Genomic DNA, 23,490 nt, shown 5'->3' with positions numbered 1-23,490 from the left:
TAGAGAACAACAGCGAGAGAGACATAAAAAAAAAAAAAATGGTTGAGAGACAAAGAAGAGAGGGGAAGAGAGAGGGACGGGGGGGGAGAAAGGAGAGAGAAAAAGACAAAGATCCGTTCCAGGGACTGTTTTAGTGCCTCATCAAATATTTAGTTTGATTGTACATGGTCCTGTAATTGCCATCTCTGCTGGTGAATTATTGATGGTGTGTAGCGGAGTCTGAGCGGGGGGCTCGATCTGAGAGTGGGGACGGAGGGGACCGGCGCAACCCCGCGAGGACCCGCGCCAGGAGCGCGGGGCCGAGGGCTCCCGAGGGGGGCCCCGCGCACCCTCACCCGCCAAACACACGCCCACGGCCCTGCACACACGCGCGCGCGCGCGCACCTGCACCCCCGCACGCGCACGCGTGCATCTACACCCCCCGCGCGCTCGCGCAAACACACGCGCGCATGCACCTGCACCCCCACACGCGCACGCGTGCATCTACACCCCCGCACGCTCGCGCAAACACACGCGCGCACGCACCTACACCCCACACGCGCACGCGCAAACACAACATGTGCACGCACACACACACGCACACTCACACCCCCGTATGCTCACGCAAACATGCGTGTGCACGCACACACACGCCTACACCCCCACACGTTCATGCAAACGCACACCCACACCCCCACTGGCTCACGCAAACATGTGCACGCACGCACACGCACTCACACACATGCACACACACACAAACGCACACACTGGTCCACACACACGCATACAAATGCACACACACACATGCACGCACGCACGCATGCACACACACACACACACACACACATACACCACACCATTTGTCTTTACCCTCGCTGTGCTTCTTTAATTTGGACCAGTACAGGCTCATGTCTAGAAATTACTAGTTATATAACCTTAAAATGATATTTTCTATGCCCATAAACAAACAAACAGGACAGTTTCCTCATTTATGGTCTTAGTACCAGTGGTTTTATGCTTTATAAAGCTGCCTTATAAAATTGACTACAAGAATCGGTAAACTGGTTTGAGCATTGGAGTGTATGTCCTGGATCGACAGTTCAAAACCATTAGGAAGGAAGAGTCATTTTTAACATTTTCATTGGAGGCCTGTTGGATCAACACATTGGCTAGTGCCATGTGGCTTTGCAGTGAGTGCCGAAACGTGCATGTTTTAAGCGAAATGGACAGAAATGTGAATGTTTTAAAAGTCCTTGTCGGTACAAAGAGACAACGTTACCGCAATGTTAGTACTTTGTCAGCTCTGGTTTTTGTTTCCTTGTGTGAAGAGGCATCTGCTTTCAGCGTAGCTGTGTAAATATTTTACTTGCTGAATACTGCTATGGGGCTGTATTCGGAATTCTCCACTCTGGTAGTGTGGAAGGATTTTCCTTGAAGTACGTACAAGGTGTCAGTTACTTTTCCGTTCAAAGACTGTGGCCTTCAGCCTAGATGTATATCTATATATATCATGGACTGTCTGTCTGTCTGTCTCTCTCTCGCTCTCTCTCTTTTTTCTGTGTGTGTGTGTTTGTGTGTGTCTGTCTGTTCAAACTTGTTTACTTGCTGAAATAACCCAAGCATCAACCAAGTCATATTTCGTCCTCTTGCACTACATCTTTAAAACCGGTCCAAACATTACCCCCATTTTACTATGGCACCAATGTGAGTCACCACCTCTTCACTCTTACATTAGGGCTTGTGTTCCAGTTTGGCCAGGACTTAGAGAGCGTCCAGCACACGACAGAAATGCCAAGCGAGAATTGAAAAGGCGGCAGCTTTTAAAAATACCCCTGCTGAAATATTGATGTGTTTTCTTGCCCGGTGTAATAAGTGAGAGACCCAGGCAGGGTTGAGGGACATGGCTTTGAGGTGGGGAGCTGGGGTGAGAGAGCAGGACTTCTGAACTTCTTCACACATCCTGTGAGGCCAATAGAGTGCGTGTGTGTGTGCGTGTGTGTGTGCATGCGTGTATGCAAATGCACTTGTGTGTGCTCGTGTGTTTACGTGTGGATATGTGCTCACAGTTGTGTGTGTGAATGTATGCAAGTGTGTTTTCATGAACTTGTTTGTGCTTGGTTGCAAGAGAGCACATGTGGGTGTGCTTGTCCTAATGCGTGCCTTTGCGTGCATGCATGCCTATATATTGTGTGTGTATTACGTGATGATCTATAGTGAGTGTGATTCTCCGTCAGGGGACAGTAGTGTGCTGTTGGCAGTGCGTCTACAGGGTAACTGACAGCTGTGGATGTATTGTTTGATGCTTCTCCCAAGCAAGACAATGCAATGTTTACGCTCCCTTTGTCTTTGCCCTATGGGATCAAAAGGATGTTGCAGCAGTGGGGTGGGAAAGAAAAATGAGGATGACAAACCTTGCAGTGCCCCAATAGATTGCATGAGGCCCAGTCATTATCCCCTATAATTCTGTAACTCTATAACAAATACTACAGGCAAAGGGTGATTGTGGTTGTGCGTAGTGGTGCTGGTGAGCAGTGCTCCCGGTCTCTGCCTGGACCAGAAGCAAAAGCAGAACCCTGAATTCTGACCCGTCATAATCACTGCCCCCGAACCTCCATCCGAACACATTCCTCCTGAGATGGCTTGGCAGGTTAATTTATAGCACCTTTCTTTGCAGTGCTGAGGATGTGGAAAGCATGTGTGTGTGTGTGCGTGCGTGCACGTGCATGCGTATGCGTGTGTGTGTGTGTGTGTGTGTGTGTGTGCGTGCGTGCACGTGCATGCGTGTGCGTGTGTGTGTGTGTGTGTGTGTGTGTGTGTGTGGTTGCGCTGTGCGTGCGTGCATGGGGTGCGTGATGCGTGTGTGTGTGTGTGTGTGTGTGTGTGTGTATGCATGTGACTGTGTGTGTTTGGGGTGGGGGTGGCCGCAGTAAGTCCTGCCACAGCGTGGGCAGACAGGGCTACACATTGCCCTTGTAATTGATAGCGGGACGGAGTAATGAGGTGACGGCGTACGACTGTGACTCCGGCTCCCTCATTATCTGCGGCTACTCTAAGAGCTAAGGGCGGGGGGAAAACCCTGACTCCAATAATTGAGCATTGGCTCAAGACGGACACGGACATTAATTATTTATGCTGTTTTAATAAGTTTTTGATGGGGAGGGATGAGTTGCGGCGCAGAAGTTTCTCCCTCTGTTCCTGTCCTTGTGCCTACACTCTTCATTTCTCTTAAAGGTATTATGAGCACGCAGCCATTTGTCTCAGGGTGGTCCACTTAATAAAGGTTTGGCTCTATGCTAGGGGCCAGTTGTTTGTTGGATTATTGGGTGTAGCGGCATTATTGTGTCCCGTTCATAATCATGTTTTTGCAATTATTTATATATAAATCACCTGATACTACCGATAAATATTCAACATACTGATAAGCAATGCTATTTTGGCCCTACCACAACGCATGTAAACGGTCTTATTGACTTTAAGCTGAACATAATATATACTGTCAGTTGTACTGGTTAGAATTGCATGTCATTTTTGAAAAGAATAAAAATAGAGTGCAGTACCAATGCCGATTCTGTCAATATTCACTTTTAACAGTCGTTAAAAACCAAATCGCAGTCTGTCACATACTTTTGTTTTAGCCTTACACCATTTTGCTTCGCGTGATGTCACCGTGTTTACCTAGCACTTAGTTTTTAGCCTGTCACTGGATCCTTTGCACTCTGTCACCAACAAACTTACTTCACATTTTTTTTTTTCCTCTAGCGACGCTAGTCCTACACGTGCGTTCTTTTCTCCTCAGGTGAAAGCTTATTCGGTTCTTCGCGCCGCAACTTCGCGGAATTAAAAAAAAAAAAAAGAAGTTTGCTTCACGTCGCTCGCTCGAGTCTCTTTGTATGTGATAATTGTGTTCCCCGGTCGGCTCGTCTCGAGGTTTTTGCGCTAATTGCAATTAAAAACACACCGCCAATCTGGCGGAGGGGAACGGAAGAGCTCATCCCGAAAGCCGCGTACCCGCGACTACGGCGCCCTGCGACTTCAAAGGGTCGGCGCCGCTGCTGACGCTTTCATGCCGGTCCAGCTCTCAGACGGGCCCGTCGGACGAGACAGGTGCGCAGACGCTGCGCCGCCCAAATGCGCGTTAAGCCTTTTTTTTTTTTTTTTTGCTATGGGTACCTCGGTGCTTCCGACGGAGACGCGTTTGCATGTGGACTCAAACGAACGTGTGTAAAAGCAGGCGGGTTTGCTAGCGGTAGCGGCTCGAGTGTGGAATTCCATTGTGCTCGATTTATCCCGCTGAAAACAGGCTTGTACAAATATCTTGCAGGCTCTAATTAGTACAGGAAGGCTTAAGCTAATAAGACACCGTCAGCGGTGTGAAATTCAACGTGAAGGGCCGCCAGTGCGGTCCTCCGCGTCTTAAAGCCGGTTCGCTTGTCGCGCTTAAAACCGGTCGCCAGCTCCGAACTGCGGGATTTGAGAAGGGCTCGTTTGGGCCCGCCCGCGGCACCGAGCGGGAGACTGGCGCTCCCGGTTTCGCGCCGCCGCGGTGGACGACGCATCGATCCGCCTCCTGCGGGCGAAGGCTCCTAATTGGTGCCCTTGGAGGGAAGCCGGCATTACGACCGGATCATGTCCGCGCTCCGTAATTTGTTCTCAGAAACGATCCTCCCCTGACCGCTTTGGCCAAAGGTACCGCACACCTCGGGCATTGATTCTTTGGGAAATTGTCAACAGGGGAAAGATGAACAGCAGTTCACTTGGCAATGAGGTGGTTTTAGAGGGAAACAAACACAGTAAATTAAATGCAGACAACAGGGGTTGGCTTTAATTTAGAGGATCTGAACCTGATAGTGCTCTATATTGTGTTCTCATAATCGATTATTCACACCATATATGAACAAAGGTCTGCCAACTGCCCTCTTGAAAAACAATATTAGAAGTATCTAAAAGTGAATATAGTGCCATATACTGTATTACCCATTTTTTGTTATTTAAAAAAATCTGAAAATATAGTGCACTAAAATAGCAGCAGTCTACTTTCCCTGCTTGCCCTCTTTTTGGAAGTTGAAATCAACATTCATGCCCAGTCTTATTCCTTTACCACTCTCCTCCCACCCCCCGTCTCACGCACACGCACAGCCACACTAACAGGACCCAAGTATGGACTGCTCCAAGGGAAACTGGCTTTGATCAGGTCCTGCTTTTCAAGGAAATAAACCAGGAAAGGATCTTGCATTCCTTGTCAACTGCTGCCCAATTTCAGATGGGAAGACAGCAGGCCACATGCTTGGCCTCCTTCTGTGTTCCCCTGCCCCTCTGCCAGTTTATTTCTCCATTTCTTTTGGAAGGAAGTTTCCAGCTAGTGTTAACCTTGGGTCATTCAGTGAAGTACAATCATCAGGGATACAAATTTTATCGTAGAACGTTTGCATCTTACTGGAAAGTCACGTACATCTGGTCAGGTCTGGAATGTGAAGTTTTCAAGAAGAAACCACCGCGCCCGCATGCTGGTGCAGGAGACAATGTGGCAAGTCAAGTTACAACTGTGAATTCCAAATTGTGAAAAGAAAAAAGTATTTAAACGAAGTTCCAGCATTTAGCTGGAAGCACCGATCACATGGTCTTTAGAGGTTGGTGGCCTTCACAATGATCCTATGCAGATGCTCAGTGCATCCAATCAGATGCCTTTTCTGGGTTTCATCTGTTTCACAGGCGTCTTTTTGGCCATCCAGGCCAGAAAGTGTGTCCCACACTCTGCTTTCCATGGCATCTCAGTGCCTCCCGTTCAATTGAATCCCTGATAAACGCAGCATCGCTCTAATATCAGAGCATGACGGCTCCAGTTACCAGGGCCCCCTTGTCTCCTGCTGCTTTTTAATTCAATCCCTATTGATCTATATCTCTGCTCCCAAGGACTCCAATATCATGTGAATGGAGCTCGGGGATGGGTCCCCATGTTATTGTATTCTGTGGCCATAAAGAGCATTAGCTGCCCGCGGCGCTGCCCGGATCAAGTATCAATCGATGAGGGCTAAATAGACCACTAGGCCGATTTTTTTTATTATTTTTTTTTATTTTTTATCGCGGTACGCTGTGATTACAAAATGGTCATATTTCTAAAACAACGGGGCTCTCTCTCGCTTGTCTCTTTCTCCGGCTTCGTCGCTGGAATGTCCCCGAAGGGGGGGGGGGCCGCGTTCGTGAAAATACCGATACGCTTTGCCTTTTGCTTTAAGGGCGTGTTTCAAGAAGGTTGCAATTAGTCGGCGGACGTTTTTTTTTTTTTTTTTACTGTCTGTTTGTTGCTGTCTAATTAGGGAAGGATCGATGGTCGTCGCAGATGGGCCCCGTTAATATATATCTCTGTGACTGGATACCCTCTCGCCACCACCCCGTAAAAAATGGGGGTGGGGGTGGGGGTGGGAGTGGGTTGTAGGCTGGTTACAGAGGTTATGCCGTGGTTAATGTGACATGCCTGTCTGTGACCTCACTGGTCGTTAGCGTGCGCGGTATCGTCGCTGGGGCAACGCAGCAGTTGAAGAGGGAGTGCTCCGTCAGAAAGAATCGGGGGGGGGGGGGGAGGGGCGTTTCTCGCAGGTGGGGAGATGGACACACTGAAATGAGGGGGGGTGGGGGGGTGGCTGCAGGGCACATTAAGGCTGCATTTCATTCCCCTGTACTCTACACACTCTGCCTCCCTGGTGGCTGCATTTACTGTGTCCCGCCCTTGTCAATATACATTCCGCAATCGATACCTCTCTGCAGCAGTAAAAATAAGAGTAAATCAACGACGCAGGAGACTTCATATTTGTCGGCTGGAATCAGGCCAGAACTAGAGCCACCTGCTAGCAACTGTTACGCCAACGAGGGTTGACATATCAAGTCTTGTATGTACTGGTTACAAGTAATTAAAGCAGCAAAACGGAATGGAGGATTTTATTCACTGGTGTCTTTACTTTTGTGTCAGTGTGGACCAATATCAGTGATTAACACGACTGCATTCCATGTGCAATAAATGTCCTGCAGCTAAGATTTGTTTCTTTGATTAACACACTGTGTCTGTGGACAGCCGTGGAGGGACGCTCATGACACTGTAGTTCATTGGTTGTGCAAGCTTTAGGGGGGGTCATGGTTACGACAGGAACACTCTGTTGTCTTCCCAAACCCCAGGTGTGGGAAGGGTTTGCACATCACAACAGGTTGTGGCCATTTCTACTTAATGTCCTACAAGTCTTCCAAGGCGTGTCATACCCACCAAAGAGCAAAATGTCATTTCAACTACCACCATCATAACATTTTACTTACTGCTAAAATCCAAAGACCTTCTGTTTGGGATGTTTCTTCAATTGTCCATGGTTTTATGTCTGTTACAAACGAATACTGAGCTGAGCAATAACGTTTGTGCCTTTTTTTTTGTTTTGTTTTTCAGATTCTTCCTGAAATTCTTCCTCAAGTGCAATCAGAACTGTTTGAAAAATGCAGGGAACCCAAGGGATATGCGGAGGTTTCAGGTAGGAAGCCGTCACTTTATTTATTCCTTTATATATGTTGTGACCAACAATCAAAAAACAAGTTTTTTAATTTGAATCATATCTCAGTGGAGATATGATTCAAAAAAGTAACTCAGGAAAAGTGATAATTTATGCATATCAATCAAACACCCATGTAAGTTGGTCTTAATAGATTAAATATAAATTTAATCAATATGTAAACATATTATTAAAAATAATGTGTGCTCCGTTTTACCAAACAATTTACTGGGAGGTTCGTTATTTTCTTGTAGAACTCTTCATATTGTTTTAATCAAACGTAGTCAATTTGCTTTTTTCGAAACTGAAAATGAATGTAATTTCAGTTATACAGTGTGTTGCCCTCATTTTATTTGTACAACAATTAAAACAATGTTAATGGGAAGAGAAGAAAAATATGTGGCCAACTAAAAAGAAGTGGTACTAAAAAGACAATAAAAGGCAGTAAAACTTAAGCTGAGTGAACAGAGTTTACGAGGACAGTCATGAAATAGAAATGCATTGGCAAAGAAAATGGAGTTCTTAGAAAGTGTCTATAGAGCTGAATGATTGCGTGACTGACTAGGTAAAAGAGATGATAGTCGTTGAGTAGATTTTTAAAAGAACCTATAGGCCTAAAGAGGCCATCAAGAGTTGTGGAATGGAATTTCAGATGAATGATGAATATACACATATGAGTAGATTCTCAATTGACAGGTAAAAGTACAGAAATAGCATCAAATGATGTGAAAATCACGTCCTTCTTTTATTGTCTCGATATGAAACAAAGCTTTTGTGTGGGTGCTGAGCAACTAAAGCACTGTAGGTCTCAGTGAAGTGATTTGCCCCATGTGCCAGTGGCAGGAGTCCCATGCTTGTGGCATCACTGGACTCACTGGGCAGGGAAATTCTCACACCCTCCCATAACATCAGCACTTCTGGCTGCCTGGGCATCTCAGATTCACCTGTACCATAGTCCGCTGAGGTTATTGCTATGCAGCTTAAGCAACAGTAGCTGGCTGAACACGCTTTGAAATTTGCACATGCTCACATTTCAGGATTGAGGAAATAATATGTAGGACTACACTTTCCAAATTGTGAATATCTCTCTCTCTCTCTCTCTCTCTCTCACACTCACACACGCACACACACACACACACTTATTGGTTGTCTCTCTACCTTTCTGTCTCTCTTCCAGGTGGTGGTGTCCACGACAGTCAACGTAGACGGCCATGTCCTCGCCGTCTCCGACAACATGTTCGTCCACAACAACTCCAAACACGGCAGGCGGGCCCGGCGCCTGGACCCCTCTGAAGGTAGGATGGTCGCCACGCACCCACCTTCATGTCACCTAGAGTCACCTACGCTCGCTCTTAAAGGGGGTGGTGGTTTAATCTCCAGCCATAGACCCCATTATCGATTTCTGAGAAGGGCCATCATTTTGTGGGTGACTGGGATGTTTAACCCTTACACCAAGGAAAGCTGTTAGTCAAATATTTTCCCTGGGTTTTTTTTCTAAATTGTAATTTCATGATGCTTTTTAACAAAGCTGGAAGTGTTGCAAGACAGCTAATCTATCTCTCCTAACTATAAAAAACACTAAGATATATTTGGTTCACGGTGGATTAGTCACCATAAAATCGCACCTGCTCTCACTGACAAATTGCAAACGATACATTTGTTGTTGTTTTTTATTTTACTGCCATTTTAAACATCTCTTGGATGGAAAGGGTTTTTCTGAAGACTAAGAAAATCGTGAACAATTGACAAGAAAATGTGTTGACCAGAATCCTGCGTCAAGTCTCTCAGAAGTCAAATCTACAGAGGGGATCTTGTCCAGCCAGACTGATGATAAATCTGACCTCAGCTTCTATTTAGGCCCTCTCCAAATAACTTTACCTCTGCTTTCTTTGACCTAATGTTTGCCAACATGGGGGAAGACGATTCGTCTTCACTATAATTAAGAAAAACTTAATTATAAGGACTCACTTAGGAGATGTGCAATAGTGGAGACCATTGGTGTTACTCTCAGGAATACAAAAACGCGGTACCACCATCAAGGAACAGTAGCCCCTTACTAATCAAAAAGTGTAACGCTAACCTATGGAACAACAATTTATATTGTAACAAAAGGTCTGACTCGACAGAAATGATCTATCTTTACAAACCTATACATATACATGTATCTGAAAGTAAATTCAGAGAAAGAGAAAAAGGAAGGGATATATCCAAAGGGAGAAACTGATAAAAAAAACTGCCCTGGCAGTATCCAGGATTAACGGTGCTAAGGGTGCAAATGTGTGTCCCTCCGTTTGGTGCAGCTAAGTCCAACACCTCTCCTTTCCTCGTGTTTCAGCATTTCCGCAAGCGTGAATGGCCAGAAACACCTTAAGGTCTTATCTCTCTCACTCTTTCTCGCTCTCAGACAGCACTGATGTCTAGCGTTCAGACGTCTGAGAATCCCAACGTAGGCTTTTCAGAATAGGCCGTCTGCACCCCTGTTATCTGATGGAGTGCTTGTGTAGCCTGTCACAAGCAACATCACCGGCAATGGCCGTGAACAGTGGGCAGCAAACTGTGGTCAGATTCGTTGGACCAGAGTGTCAATCCTGTCCCAGTAAGCTTGGAGTCAGCGGTGTAGGCTTTGGGCCTAGGGAGTCTGCGGATGGCAACAGATCTGGAAAAACTCTGTTTCATAGACAGAAAGTTCTGAGCACTAGAGATAATCTCTACAGAACTGGTAGAACCTCGCTGGATGTAAATGCATTGGAAACGTCGGGACCATTCATTTATGGGTCAGAAAACAGTGTGTCATACTGTCAGAGCGCAATGTGGTTTCCTGGCAGACCAAGTACAGACGCTGCAAGAATTGAGCTAACGTTCAAAATAACTGTAGTGATTAACGGGCCAACGGGAGAAAATTTGTGATTGCGCATTTGTGTTCATTGTGGTTGTGATTACAGCGATTATCACTGCAATAATCACTAGTGTCTCCCTTTTGTTCTTAATTTACATAAGACATCATAATCAAGGGAGACTTGCACTTGCAAATATATGCACACAAGCGGTTAGAGCAGAACTGCAGTCACACACAAGAGCAAAGCAGGGGCTCTATAGGGGCGTTATATATATATATATATATATATATATATAATGTTTGGGGCAAAGAGATATTTTTCTTTATTTGGCTCAATACTATACAATTTTACATTTGTATTCAAACAATTCACATGTGAATAAAATGGACATTCTCAGCTTTTTTAATTTAAGATATTTTGGGACATACTTTGGTTTCATCATGTAGATTTAGTACAGTCATTCTTTACCCCATTTCAGGCAAGTCTTCTATGTTTGGGACATCTGAGATCAGCCTCATGTATGGAAAATAGTCTTTTTCTTGATATTAAATGTTCAGTTGTATAACCAGTGAAATTTAACCAGAAACTAAGTATTTTTAGCTTGTTGGATGTTTCTGACAGGCCGCAAGGTTACATGAGCTCACTTAGTTTCCTTGCTTTTTTCAAGGGCTAGCTGCCAAAACCATAACTCCCCAACCACCAATGTCCCAAACATTGTGTGTATATACTTTTTATTTATTTATTTATTTTGTACTTTATTTATTTTTCATCTGTATTAGTAGATGTATTATTAAGTTTGATGTAATCTTATGAAAATATGCAAATATCAAGGAAATGACAGCAAAAAAAAAGTAAAAAAAAAACAAAAAACTCCTTGATTCACTCAAAGCAAAAGTGCATCCTGGTCCTGAACGAATTGATTCTAATCATTTGGTTGATTTGCTCGACGATAATGTTCAATTACATTATTCTTCAGCTACACAACACATCTGTGTTTCATGGCAAATTATATAGCTCACATTTTCACATGGACTCTGAAAAATTTCAGGTTAAGCATCTGTCCTGTGACCTGGGAATCTAACCTGCAACCATAAAAAAGACAAGCTAAGTTCCTTTGCCAGAGAATTCCGATAGCTGATCTGTGTTTAAACATCTCTCTCTCTTTCTGTGTATCTCCGAAGCAGCCACACCCTGCATCAAAGCCATCAGCCCCAGCGAGGGGTGGACAACAGGGGGCGCCACTGTCATCATCATTGGCGACAACTTCTTCGATGGGCTGCAGGTGGTCTTCGGCACCATGCTGGTCTGGAGTGAGGTGGGTCCCACCCGGGTTTTGCCCTGGGCTGCCACATGGGCCCAAGACATTTCCAACCTGTGGGGGCAAAGTTTACTGAGTGTTCTTCCTGGGATCCTTGGTCTAGACACAGTCAAGGATGTGAGAGTAATCTGTTTAAGGTCATCAACATAGTGTTAAGTCAATCTGTTGTGTATCCACTTATTGGAGCCAAATGAGAAGCTCAGTGTATTTAAAAGGGATATGTTGCACCCTGTCAACCTTAAAACTCCTGGGCCAGACAGTTTGGTAAAGCAATGGTACAGTATCTGCACTTGATTTTGGAGAACCATTATATCAAGGGGTTTTCTGACACCTTTAAGCCAGTAGGTAACTGACACCTGGAAGGTACAAGTATTAAAGTTACAATCCTTTCAGTGGGTGGGCTTCCATAATTAAGACCAGAAGAAGAGTAGAAACTCATGGATATCCAACAGAAAGCTTTTGTTTAAGGCAAGGAAGCAGAAGTCATAATAACCGAAGGCTGGAGAGAGAATATCAGCTCACTCTGTACTGAAAGTGGAGCCAAGAGCAGTTTTCTTGTTACCCAAACACACACACACACACGCACACACGCACACACGCATACACACGCACACACATACACACACACACACACACACACACGCACGCACACAGCAGACCTTCTGCCTTGAGAGAGAAATCTTCAAAAATCACATTGATTTTCTCCCCTTTACCCTTTACCTGTGAGGGGGATATAGCTTGGAGCACAAATCTGTGTGTTTATGAAATATTAAATATAGCCCATGCTGCACACCTTCCAGATAGAGAGCTGCGCTCTGCACACAGGAGGGAAGGAGGAAAACCGATCTCCAAGGTGCCTGGAAAGCAGAGGAGGGGGGGAGGATCTCTAACTGCTCTACCGTGGGCTACTGTTTGTGTCTGGGAGTTAGACCTGGAATGCTAGGAGGCGGCTGTGAATTTGCTTGTGAATTTCAAGACTTGGTTAAGTGAATTATCTGTATATTGCGATCAGAGTAATAGTATTTGCATTTCTAAGTTGTTGTAGTTATATTAGTGGTTTATGAGTACTCATGGCTCTGTATGGTGATGGTGTTTCAATAGTTCTGCTTGTAGTAACAATAAATACTTTTAGTGCTTTTTTCTGAATGGCACTTTGATTTAACGGGGAAATCTTTACAGTGATCCAAAGAAGCATCTTGTTTGGGGGTTGCCTTGAGGTTGTCAGGTATCAACGTGTCTGCCCGCGGTCGTTGTGCCTCTCTTGCCCCGCCCCACGACCCCTTGACCTCATGTCCATGTCGTGTTCCAGCTCATCACGCCCCATGCCATTCGGGTCCAGACACCACCGCGACACATCCCCGGGGTTGTGGAGGTCACGCTCTCCTACAAGTCCAAGCAGTTCTGTAAAGGAGCACCGGGCCGCTTCGTCTACACAGGTAAGCCCTTTGGGGGGGGCAGAACAACATTAAAATTTGAGCGTTGCCATGACGCCATGTGAACCGAGGGGAGGGGTGCTGTCAGAGACAGGCAGCTAATCGACAGCCTTTCTATAATGTTTATGAACCGATCTCACTTTTCCCGTGACCCGATGCATAATTTGTTTAATCAGAGATCGGCTTTGTTTTTAGCTGTGGTCTTTTTATTCGGTGGAAATTGTGTTTGGGTAGCGTCAGACAGCGAGACAAAGCCTGAAAGTGTGTTTCTCATGCTAAAAGCATCAGAGTAGTTAGGAAACCTCACACTTGGAGACAACAATTTCTTCTTGGTAAACAGCTAACATAATTAGCTTAAATTTCAACGTAAATTTAAGTCACCAGTAGTGATAACCTAACTTGTAATGACTACAGATTTTGTAGACAGTTTATTCAAGGACTGCATAACAAACATACGCATAGACGGTGTCCCATTATGAATGCAGCTGCCGTCATCCTGAAGCATAGTCGTAGCTGATGAGAACCAACCCAGCAGGGCCAGAAAATGTTTTTTTTGTTTTTTGTTGTTGTTGCATATTTCAGTGATGACAAGAGCTGTTGGAACTAGATACAGGTTGCAACTGAGCATTCCATTTTTACTGCATTTTTCCTCTACATTGTGGTGGAACGTTGTCACAGTACCTATCCCTCTCCGTTGATGGCAGGGTTCATCCATTCGGTTTCCAAAATTGGGACAATTGGCAAAATTTATGTGACTGTAACCCATTAATACCTTATGAAACATAGTTCTATGCAAATCCAGACATTGAGATGCAGCACCCAAAAAATGTTGTTGCAAATATGGGCATGGGAAGGAATTAAAGACTTGCACACCCAACATTAATTTTACTGACACGCAAAGACAATGCACACTTCATCCTTAATGTCTGTAAGGATCAAGTACGAAAGTCATATTAATAAGAGAAGCTTGAGAGCGTGTGCAGATTGTACTTCCAATATATTCTTCCTTGAGTTTCCAACTCCTCTTCCTCCACACAAATGCATGCACTCACACACACACACACACACACCAGAGCCAGAGAGGAGGCTACCATATCATTTGGTTAAATCAGTCTCTGTCCGATTACCCATTCAAAGTAGCTGAAAGGTCAGCGAGGGAGAAAGAGAGACAGAGTGACAGTGGACTGCTTAGCATGATAACGAAATGTCACCATGTTCACCATAAAAGAGAGGACTGTATTAAGGCTTTTCTGTTAAATATAGGGTTTTATCTGTAGCTTTATTCCTTTTTTTAACAGTCTGTCTCATTCGTGCGCATGTATATACTGCACAGACAGACAACCGTACAATAGGCTGTGTGAGCCCAACTGCTCTCTGTCTGGTCTTTTGCAATGCTAATGGCTGATCATAGGAAGCGATATGGCTAGCCGCTATCCGGCGCATCACATGCACAAAAGTTGGCGGTGAAGAGCAGCCTTTGACAGTCGTACGGAGATGGGTTTTTTTTCGGTCAAGTTATAGAAAATGGGTCTTCTGGCTAAAGGATGTCGCGGTAAAACACAACAACCCACAAAAAGAGGATCGGTTGGTAAAGGCAAGAGGACAGAATGCAGTTTTGCAATGAAAATGCTGTTGGGATCCCACAAGGAATGACTATTGTTCTTCCGCCCCAGACAGGAGGGCTGTGGAAAAATCGCTAGTACCTCTGGGTGACTGGCCTGCGACATGCCACAGTGGGGAGAGAGTCTATAAAAATGAAAATGTAAATGTGGTTTACTGCAGTTTCCAGACCGTCCGCATTTTAATAACTGTCACTGTGATAGCATATCGCGCTATAACTGCAACTGCATTTGGTTGTAAAAAAATCAGCTTGAAGAGCTGCTATAAATGGTCCACGTGAAAATACAGCGCTTGGCTTTGTGTGCACTGTGTGTGTAGGTATATCAAATTCTCCCAGATTCTTCTTTGCACAGTTAATTATTAGATGCATTTTTTATCCTTTTATTCCCCAGAGTTGGAAGGCATACACAAACAAATAAACAAGCACACGCATGCATGCACGCACAAGCAGAAACACACACACACACAAACCCACACAAACACCTACTGTATTTAATTTCCATTTTTTAAAATTTCCTGAATGGCCCTAATCCTTTATCCTCCACCCAGGGTAAATATAATTTTACTTGAATATATTTTTAAATCTAATTGTACCTAATTGTATGCTTCCGTACACCTACGGTGCCAGTTATGCCACACCAGAGTTAAGCCATGAACGCTTTTTAATGGCTAAATATGCAGGGCCTGCATTATTAAATAGGAACAAGCACGGGAAGATCTAGTGATACCTCTTTAACCGGGGACCTTTCTGATGTCCCATTAAGTGCATATTAACCATCTGTCCCAACCCCAAAACTCAAAGTTCTATCAAACAACAGAGAAAACAAGGATCCCTGGAACCAAATCCTTCTTCAATTTTTAAGGCACATCATTTTTTAATCATGAGGCGAGAGTTTCCGGGAAAAAAGAGAAACACGCATCCCTTTCCCTAAATACCACACGCGGGGAGAAAATACAGCTCCCCCATTATTTATGAATGTCTCAAGGTAAAAAAGCTAGTTAAAACATTTTTTTCTCTTTTTTTTCCTTATGCCACTCGAAGCATGTAGTTCTGTTGTGCTTGTTGACTATGGGACCTAAATGCCAGTTGTATAGACAGATGACCGTTAAGCTATTGGGCTGTTTGAAATGCTGGAAAAAGGCCTCCAAACCTTGCTTTGATTTGGGTATCAGGAGCAGTCTCGCCACAGGCGAAGATCTCTCTGCCACGAAAGTGGGGGGCGGCCTGCAGTGGGGTGGCCTCTGCTCAAGATGTTAGGCGGCGGTATGTTCTGCCACCTCTCTGTTCCTCTGACATTGACTCCTTAATAAGAAGTCAGAGGGCTCTTCACCAGAAGGCAATCGCCACTCTGAGTTCAGATTACAGGAGAGCTTTGTCCAACCGAGCACCCCTGCAATGCATGGCACCCTCCCCCCTGCAGAATTCTTCTGTTGGACTGGGTCAGATTCCAGACGCTTTCTGCTACTCAACACCTATAGCCAAGCACCCAGTCTGTCCCAAGGGGACAAGCTTTTGAAGCTCATTTTCTGGTCTCTAGCGTCAATGCAATTGGGTCCAGTATAGTATTGGGTCCTGGTTATGGTTATACACTTTGTTGTACGTCACTCTGGATAAGAGCGTCTGCCAAATGCCTGTAATGTAATCTGTAATGTATAGGTCTTTCTGCCACCCACTTCAGTGTACAGTAAGTCAATGGTACCAATACGGTCAAAATACGAAGTCAATAACTTTTTCTTACAAGAACATGTAGTCACATGTTTTTTCTTCATCTAATGTCTCCCCAGTTTTTGTGTCATTTAGACAATATACAGTGAGCTCCATAATGTTTTGGACAAAGACCCAGAAAATATTTTTCTTGATTTGGCTCTGTATTACACTATTTTAGTTATTTTTTATTAAAGTACGTTTTCATACATTTTGGTTTCTCTATGTAGAAATGACAGTATTTTTATACATAGTCCCTCCCCCCGCATTTTTCCCTCTTGCAAGCCCACGGAAAGTCAATGGGTGACGTCACAGTCAATCTGTCCATATTTTTTTTAAAAACTCCACCCCTCCATACATCCCCTGTCTCCCAACACCTCCGCACCTCTGTTCCCCATCATGTTCCCCCCGCATCGCGGCACCTCCACCCGTGTGCGCCCCCGGTGTCCCCCCCCCCCGGTTTCTTTCCCCTCTCTCGCTTGACAAATGAAGGTCTGGAGGCCGGAGGTATTGACTTTCCTGGGAAAACACAGTCCTCTGAAATTCACCGTGCGAGTGCTGCAATAGCTCAGCCGCCATCGATTTCTCTGCCTCCCAGACACATCGATATGCCTTTTACAAACCTATAGACCCTCTGACAGGAGCCAGCGCTGTTCCTCAAATCGTCTCCATTAATAACATGCATTACTATTAGTAGTAGTAATTGTAACACCGGCGATAGTAGCAGCCGTGCCAGCCTTATAAGACGTTAACTGCCGTTCGCGGGCTTCCCTTTTGATGACATTATGAATTTGGATAATTGTGAACACAGTGTGAGCGCCATTAACAGTCATTGCTGCGTTTGATCAAATGCAATTTGTGCCGTTTCTGCTGAGGCACATTGCTACATTAGGTGGGAATGCGGGTCTGCCATTGTGAAGCAGACACGGTGCATTCTGAGCCTGCATCTTATTGAGAGAGAGAGAGAGAGAGAGAGAGGCGGGGCAGGTAAGGGGGGTTTGGACCGGCTCCATTGGGGCAGATGTTGCGGAGATACGCAGTGAGAGCCAGGAGACCCCAGGATTATTTATTTATTTATTGGAGCGACACTGGCCAGCTGTGTTCAACCCCTGCGCCCAAACCAAGACAAAGGAGAAGAGTGTGATAATTAGCACACCACCCCCCCCCCTTCTCCCCACAGAAATGCAGTCGTGCTGACACACAGGCACACATACATGCACACACAAACACGCATACATGCACGCACACACAAACACACACGCACACACACACGTACGTGCACACACATAGGCATACTCACACACATAACGTACAAACACACATATACACACACACATACAAACACACTCACACATACACACACGTACACAAATGCACACCCAGAGGCACGCACACCACACATGCACATATGTGCACACACACAGGCACACACAGACACACATGCACACACAAATGCACACACACAGAGGCACACACACCATGCACGTACATGCATGTACAGCACATACACATACGCACACATGTTTATGCAATCACACTCAGCCACACACAAACCCGGGATGCCATTTGCTCTCAAAATACTGTACTACCAGACAGGAAAGGAGACGTCCCCGTCCCCTGTTCAAATCTGAATGCCGTGCTTGGAATGCTTCTGGTGACGAACGTGCCGCTTCACATTCTTCGGGCCTTGATCTTAATTCCAACTGACTTCTTAAATTGGGACGTTAGCGAAAATGGTGATCAAGCACACAATGCGGAAGGCAGATGGCAGATACTGAAAGCTGAGTGACGCAAAGGACTTTGGGAACTCATGGGAACCAGATTTGCTTCTCTGGGATGTACTCCAAAGGCTTTTTGAAGTAGCTTGACACTTGGTGATCTCATATTTGACGCTGACCCTGAGAGGGAACCTGTCTTCAATCTTGAAACCAAAAGCCACTGTGAAGGCCTGGTTGTTGCTCTTGAGCTGCATTACCCAGATATCCTGGCTCCTTCAAACATGAGACTTTAAAGTTCCCTTGTAGCACTGGTCCTGGAGGGCTTCAATGTCTACAGGTTTTTGGAGTATCTTGTCAATCAGCAGCCAATTAAGGCCTTAGAAAACAAGGTGTGTGTGCTCTTTAGCCAATCAGTGACGTGCATTAAAAGCCCAAGTGCTGCAACACACCAATTCCCAAAGAAACGCTACGGCCCTCAAGGATTTGAGCTTAAGATTCCTAATGTAGAGCGTTATAAGTTAAGTGCGCTCCTGCGTCAAACCGGACGGTTTTCTAAAGAGGCCGTTCCCATAACCCTGAGCCTAGCGGAAGCACGGAGCAGCTTTCCCTGTCACTGACACGGCTGTAACAATGTGCTGCTTTGTACCACTTTCCCTTGCTCTCTCTCTCCTGGCCCTACACATGGAACGCATTAAAAAGATATTACATTTGCTCAAAGACGGCGAAATGAAAAACCCTAAAAACTGCCGTACATGTTTGTTCGTTCCGCCCGTAGATGCACGCCACGTCCCCAAGGTCATCACCCCCGCTCTGTATTCTCCAGTGTAATTAACCGTTTATTTAACACAGCCCCGAAATCCTCGCCATTTCAGTTCATCCGGAAACAAATTGCTCATCAGCAACGGTCACTATTGTAGCCACTTCTAGCCTTGTACAGTATATGAAGCAATTCAGTGCTCTTACCCAGCTGCTGTATTCTTACTGTAATGTGCAAGGCTTGAAAAAGGCTAAATTCCAAACATCGGTGCCAAGAATAGAAACCGAGAAACAAGTTGCAGAAACCCATTGCAGGGAGCACTTGTGCTAGCAGAACAGCGCTAATGAGAATTTTAAAGGGCCGTGCAACGACTGGTGCTGTATTGCGCTCTTGTCTGCAGAAATTGCTTCACCCTCTCGGTAAACACGGGGCCGAGTCACGTGACACGTCGTAATGGGGCAGAGTGTCTTCTCTTAATTAGGAGTGCGTGTTTATGGGGGGCGTGCGGACGGCGGCGGGGCCCCTTCGTCCTCCCTGGTGGTTCCCGCTTTAAAGGGCCCCTGCGCACTGCCTTTCAGACCGGCCCCGCGCGTCAGTCACAGTTTAAAGTTCATGAAATTTCTATGAGCATCGATTTGGGAGGTGGGCCGGAGAAGCAGGTCGGGGTGATTGATCGAGCCTTTTTTCTTTGAATTTTTCTTTTATCCGCCCTGCACGGAGAGACAGAGAGAGAGAGAGAGAGAGAGAGAAAAGGGAGGGAGGGAGGGAGAGAGAGAGAGGGCAAGAGAGAAAGGGAGGGAGGGAGAGAGAGAGAGAGGGCAAGAGAGAAAGGGAGGGAGAGAGAGAGAGAGAGGGCAAGAGAGAAAGGGAGCGAGAGAGAGAGAGAGCGTGATTCACAATTTGAAATGCATAGTCCTAACTATAAACTTATATATACTTTGCCTCGATCCTGAAATGTGAGAGTGGCATTCGGTCCACCGGAGAGGCGGATCGGTCTCGGACTGTGCCGGCCGGTGGGGAGAGCGCACGCATCTGGTTTGCGTTAACTAATCAGCCCAGGTGCTTAAAGGTGTGTTCCTCTCCACAGTCCGGGGTCGAGACCGGGAGCACGCACCGAGAGGGAGAGCGTTTATTTTGGAGTTTCCGGTCGTCGGTGCGCACATGGCGGAGAACGTAAACCGCCGCTGAGAAGGAGCGGGAGGAGCCGGTCAGCTGAGAATCTGGCCAGCTGGGAGCGGCGAGCATGAAAAAGCCGTCGCTTCGTTTTACTTTTCGTTTTTTGCCTTTGTTATTTTAGCTTGTTGTTTTCATTTATTTAATGAACTGCTATTGCACGGAACCCGTGAGAGAGAAGGGTGAAGATGTTTTACTTATTTCATTTCGTGTTGGCGTGGGGTCTCTCTGTCTCTCCCCGTGCGGTAACCAGCGGTGCACCCCCGGACCTGCCCCGCCTCCCTCCCGCTGGCCTTGTGACAGTGAGCATGTGCACAGATTCCTTGCGAATTTTTCTCTCTGTGTTAACATAACACGCTAGTGTGCCTGTGCACATCCCCGCAGGCGTATTCAATGTGAAATTACGTGTTCAAAAAAATTTTTTGTACGCGTGTACGTATCTTTGCACGATTGCCATTGTGCGCGTACTGTACGCGTCTCTGCCTTTGCAGAGTACAGGCACAGACACTCTCTTTCCATGCCTGAGTGTGAATGAGAGAAATTAGGGAATGGAGAAATACGGGGCGATCGATAGTCGAGCGCGAAGACCAATTGGTGTCAGGTCAGCCGCCTGTTTAGAGGCGTTAGTCTGTCAACAGGGCGACAGCGCGATGTCACGAACGGTCACGATTTCCAGCCGACGGGACCGACGGCTCGTCCCCCCAAATCCATCGCGCCCCGCCGAGCGAGCGGGGACGCTTTTTTTTCAGCGGGGAGAAGGGGGGGGGGGGGAAGCGTAATCTAAAACACACATTTGTATGCGACGGGGGGGGTGAGAGGCGCATCGGAGCCTCGTACCGACGGCAAATCGCGAAGGAAATGGGAATTTACCCGCCGCGCCGCGGCTCGCCTCCTGGCCCTTCAGGAAAAAAAAAAAAACGCCATTCCATCAGACGGCTCGGCGAGGGCCTTGATCATGTGCTTTATATGGGCCGTCAGCTACCATTCGACGTAATGTCGGAGCCGCGCGGGAAGGCCACGACGGGCAGAGTGGTTTCCGGGGCGATGCGGAATGCGAGAAATGCGGAGGCGGGATTGCTCCGGACGGACGCATGACTCCGCTTTCATTCGGGGCATCACCGCTGTCCGAAAAAGCCGACGGGGACCGTCGGAGGTGGGGCTCGACGGCGTTCCGTCTCATTTTTTTTTTTCCCCTGCTCTATCCGGTAAACACAGCATCAGCGGGAAGCAGGAACACTATCATCTGTCAGCGGGCAGTGGCGAGAGAAAAAGCCGGACCAAATAGATATGCTAGCATCACTTTTCTGTTCCTTCATTATTGTCGTTATTATTTTAAGAATACAAAAAGCCAATGTACTAATAATATTTACAAAATATTACGCAATATCTAAAATATAAAAGAGTCGACACACACCTTTAGTAACTCCCAAATAACAAATTATTTATTTTTAAATTAATCACTACATGATGTTTTCACATGAGCCGGGTTTTTCCAGGATGCATTTATCTTAATGAAGACCCAGCACAGGTCTGAAAGGGTAGAATTTATTTTAAAATGGGTCACAACAGGGAAAATGATTAATAATGGGAGTTTTCTTAGTTATTTGAGAGTTAAAATGCAGTGCACAGGGGCTCACATGACCATAGATGTTTTTCTGTCCTAATCCTGCATCATTAATTGGATGTACATATATTAGCATAATATACACCAATGACAGCCAATAGGGGTATGCAAGCACACTAAAAAAATGTGGCTCTACACTAATACACTTTATAATTAAATATTGTGAATAAGGTCCACAAATCTTTCCTTTAATATCAGTAAAAAAAAAATAAATAAGAAAAAACTTTTATGGAAGTAAAAAAGGAAGTTCTGTTAAAATCCTTGAAAAACATATCTGCATATACTTATCGATGGATACAGATATTTTACACGGTGCGAGAGACTTGTTTAATTTGATAATTCGGTATATTTCATGTGAAAGCATTAAAACTGGAGCGGCGGTATGAGAAACGGCGCCAATAACGTTGTGCTCTCACAGCGTAGTCCCCTGGTCAGCGACACGTCCTCACGTTGCAAGAACGCCGTAAGAGCTAGCTAGCTGTGCTCTCCGCCCTTGTTTCCAGAAGCTTCTGCTTGAAACGAGAGGCCTCGAGCGGAGCGCGGCGCGAAAATCGATCGCGAGGGGAGGGCCCCGGCGTAGCCGCTGATTAAAACGCTGCTCCAGGAAAAGTCCTGGGATTTGTGAAGACGCGCGGAGGTTAGCCGCAGAGGTTAAGAGGGGTGTTTGGTCCAAATGAGTTCTCTCGTCCTCAAACGAGACCTACGCGTCTCATCACGAGAGAGAGAGAGAGAGAGAGAGAGAGAGAGAGGTCCAGTTACTCCGATTCGGTGTCGGCGCTCGCTGCAAAAAAGAGGTCTGAGGCGCAGACATGTTGGCGATCAGGCTGGGAGCGCGGAATCGCTGCGGACCGTGTACCGCCCCAGTGTTTCAGTGGTCCGACCGCTGACTGTAGGTAACGCATCATTTGCTAAGGGCAAGTCATGCAAAGAACGTGCATTGAGGTCTTATTGCGCGGTCCCAAGAAAAGGTGATCTGTAAAAATGATATTAACTGGGCTAATAAATCTGAAGCAGCTCTTCCTTTCTAGGATTGCCTACTCTGTACTGAACATTCAAAGGCATCTTCTACCGATAAAACCCCAACCCCCCCACCCCCACCCCTGTGGCCTTAACGGACCCCTGTTCTTTGCAATTTGCCTCCAGCGTGTCAATAGAAATCACATTTACCGGTGTCACCCCCCCCATCCCCAGTTACCTTTAGATTACCCTCTTATGTTTGTCACCATAGACATTACCTGATCAGCAGATCACCGTCATAGGGAACAGGAGAGAGGGATGGACTCAGAGCAAGAAAAAATACAAGGAGGGAAGGAGGGGGGGGGGCGAGGGAATGAGAGAAAGCGAGACAAAAAGGGTGTGAGAAAAAAGCGAATGAGAACAGAGAGAGTGACGGAGGGCGCGCGAGAGGTAGAGAGAGAGCGATAAATAAATAATCAAAACCCGCTCGCTCTCTCTCTCTCTCTTTCTCGCTCCTTCTTACGCACTCTCTCCCAGAGAGAACTACATTATCTTCCCCCCCTCTAATCACACGTCAGGGCCTGGAGTCGCGGGGATGGCCGAAAAATCAATACAAATTACTATGGAGAAAGTGGCACTGATGGCTGGAATTGCAGCATATGTTTACACTAAATCAGGCAATCTATCTTCATATCGGCTGTGTAATGCACGGGGTGGGGGGAAGGGGGAGGGGGAGGGGGGTGTCAGGGCTCAAGCCTCGCGCCGCCGCTCTCCAATTACCCGGGCTCTCCGGGGGGGTGGGGGGGTGGGGGTTGGGGGGGGGGAGCTAGCCCTATCGATTGG

The 23,490-nt window shown here is 46.2% G+C and overlaps 1 protein-coding gene across 3 annotated transcripts in view; it reads left to right on the top strand.

The window, feature by feature from the left end:
• The window catches only part of LOC135259644 (transcription factor COE3-like), a 125,446-nt gene that overhangs the window by 74,713 nt on the left and 27,243 nt on the right, over positions 1-23,490 (top strand). For 2 of the 3 annotated variants that reach the window (XM_064344236.1, XM_064344234.1), the window contains exons 8-11: positions 7,406-7,487; positions 8,683-8,800; positions 11,524-11,657; positions 12,970-13,096. In XM_064344236.1, coding sequence (XP_064200306.1) covers positions 7,406-7,487; positions 8,683-8,800; positions 11,524-11,657; positions 12,970-13,096 — 461 coding nt within the window. The remainder of the gene's footprint in view (positions 1-7,405; positions 7,488-8,682; positions 8,801-11,523; positions 11,658-12,969; positions 13,097-23,490) is intronic. The other variant, XM_064344235.1, reaches the window with a different exon arrangement.

Source organism: Anguilla rostrata, chromosome 7 (genome assembly GCF_018555375.3).
Source record: "Anguilla rostrata isolate EN2019 chromosome 7, ASM1855537v3, whole genome shotgun sequence".
NCBI lineage: Eukaryota > Metazoa > Chordata > Actinopteri > Anguilliformes > Anguillidae > Anguilla > Anguilla rostrata.
This window is presented reverse-complemented; position numbering and strand designations above follow the sequence as displayed.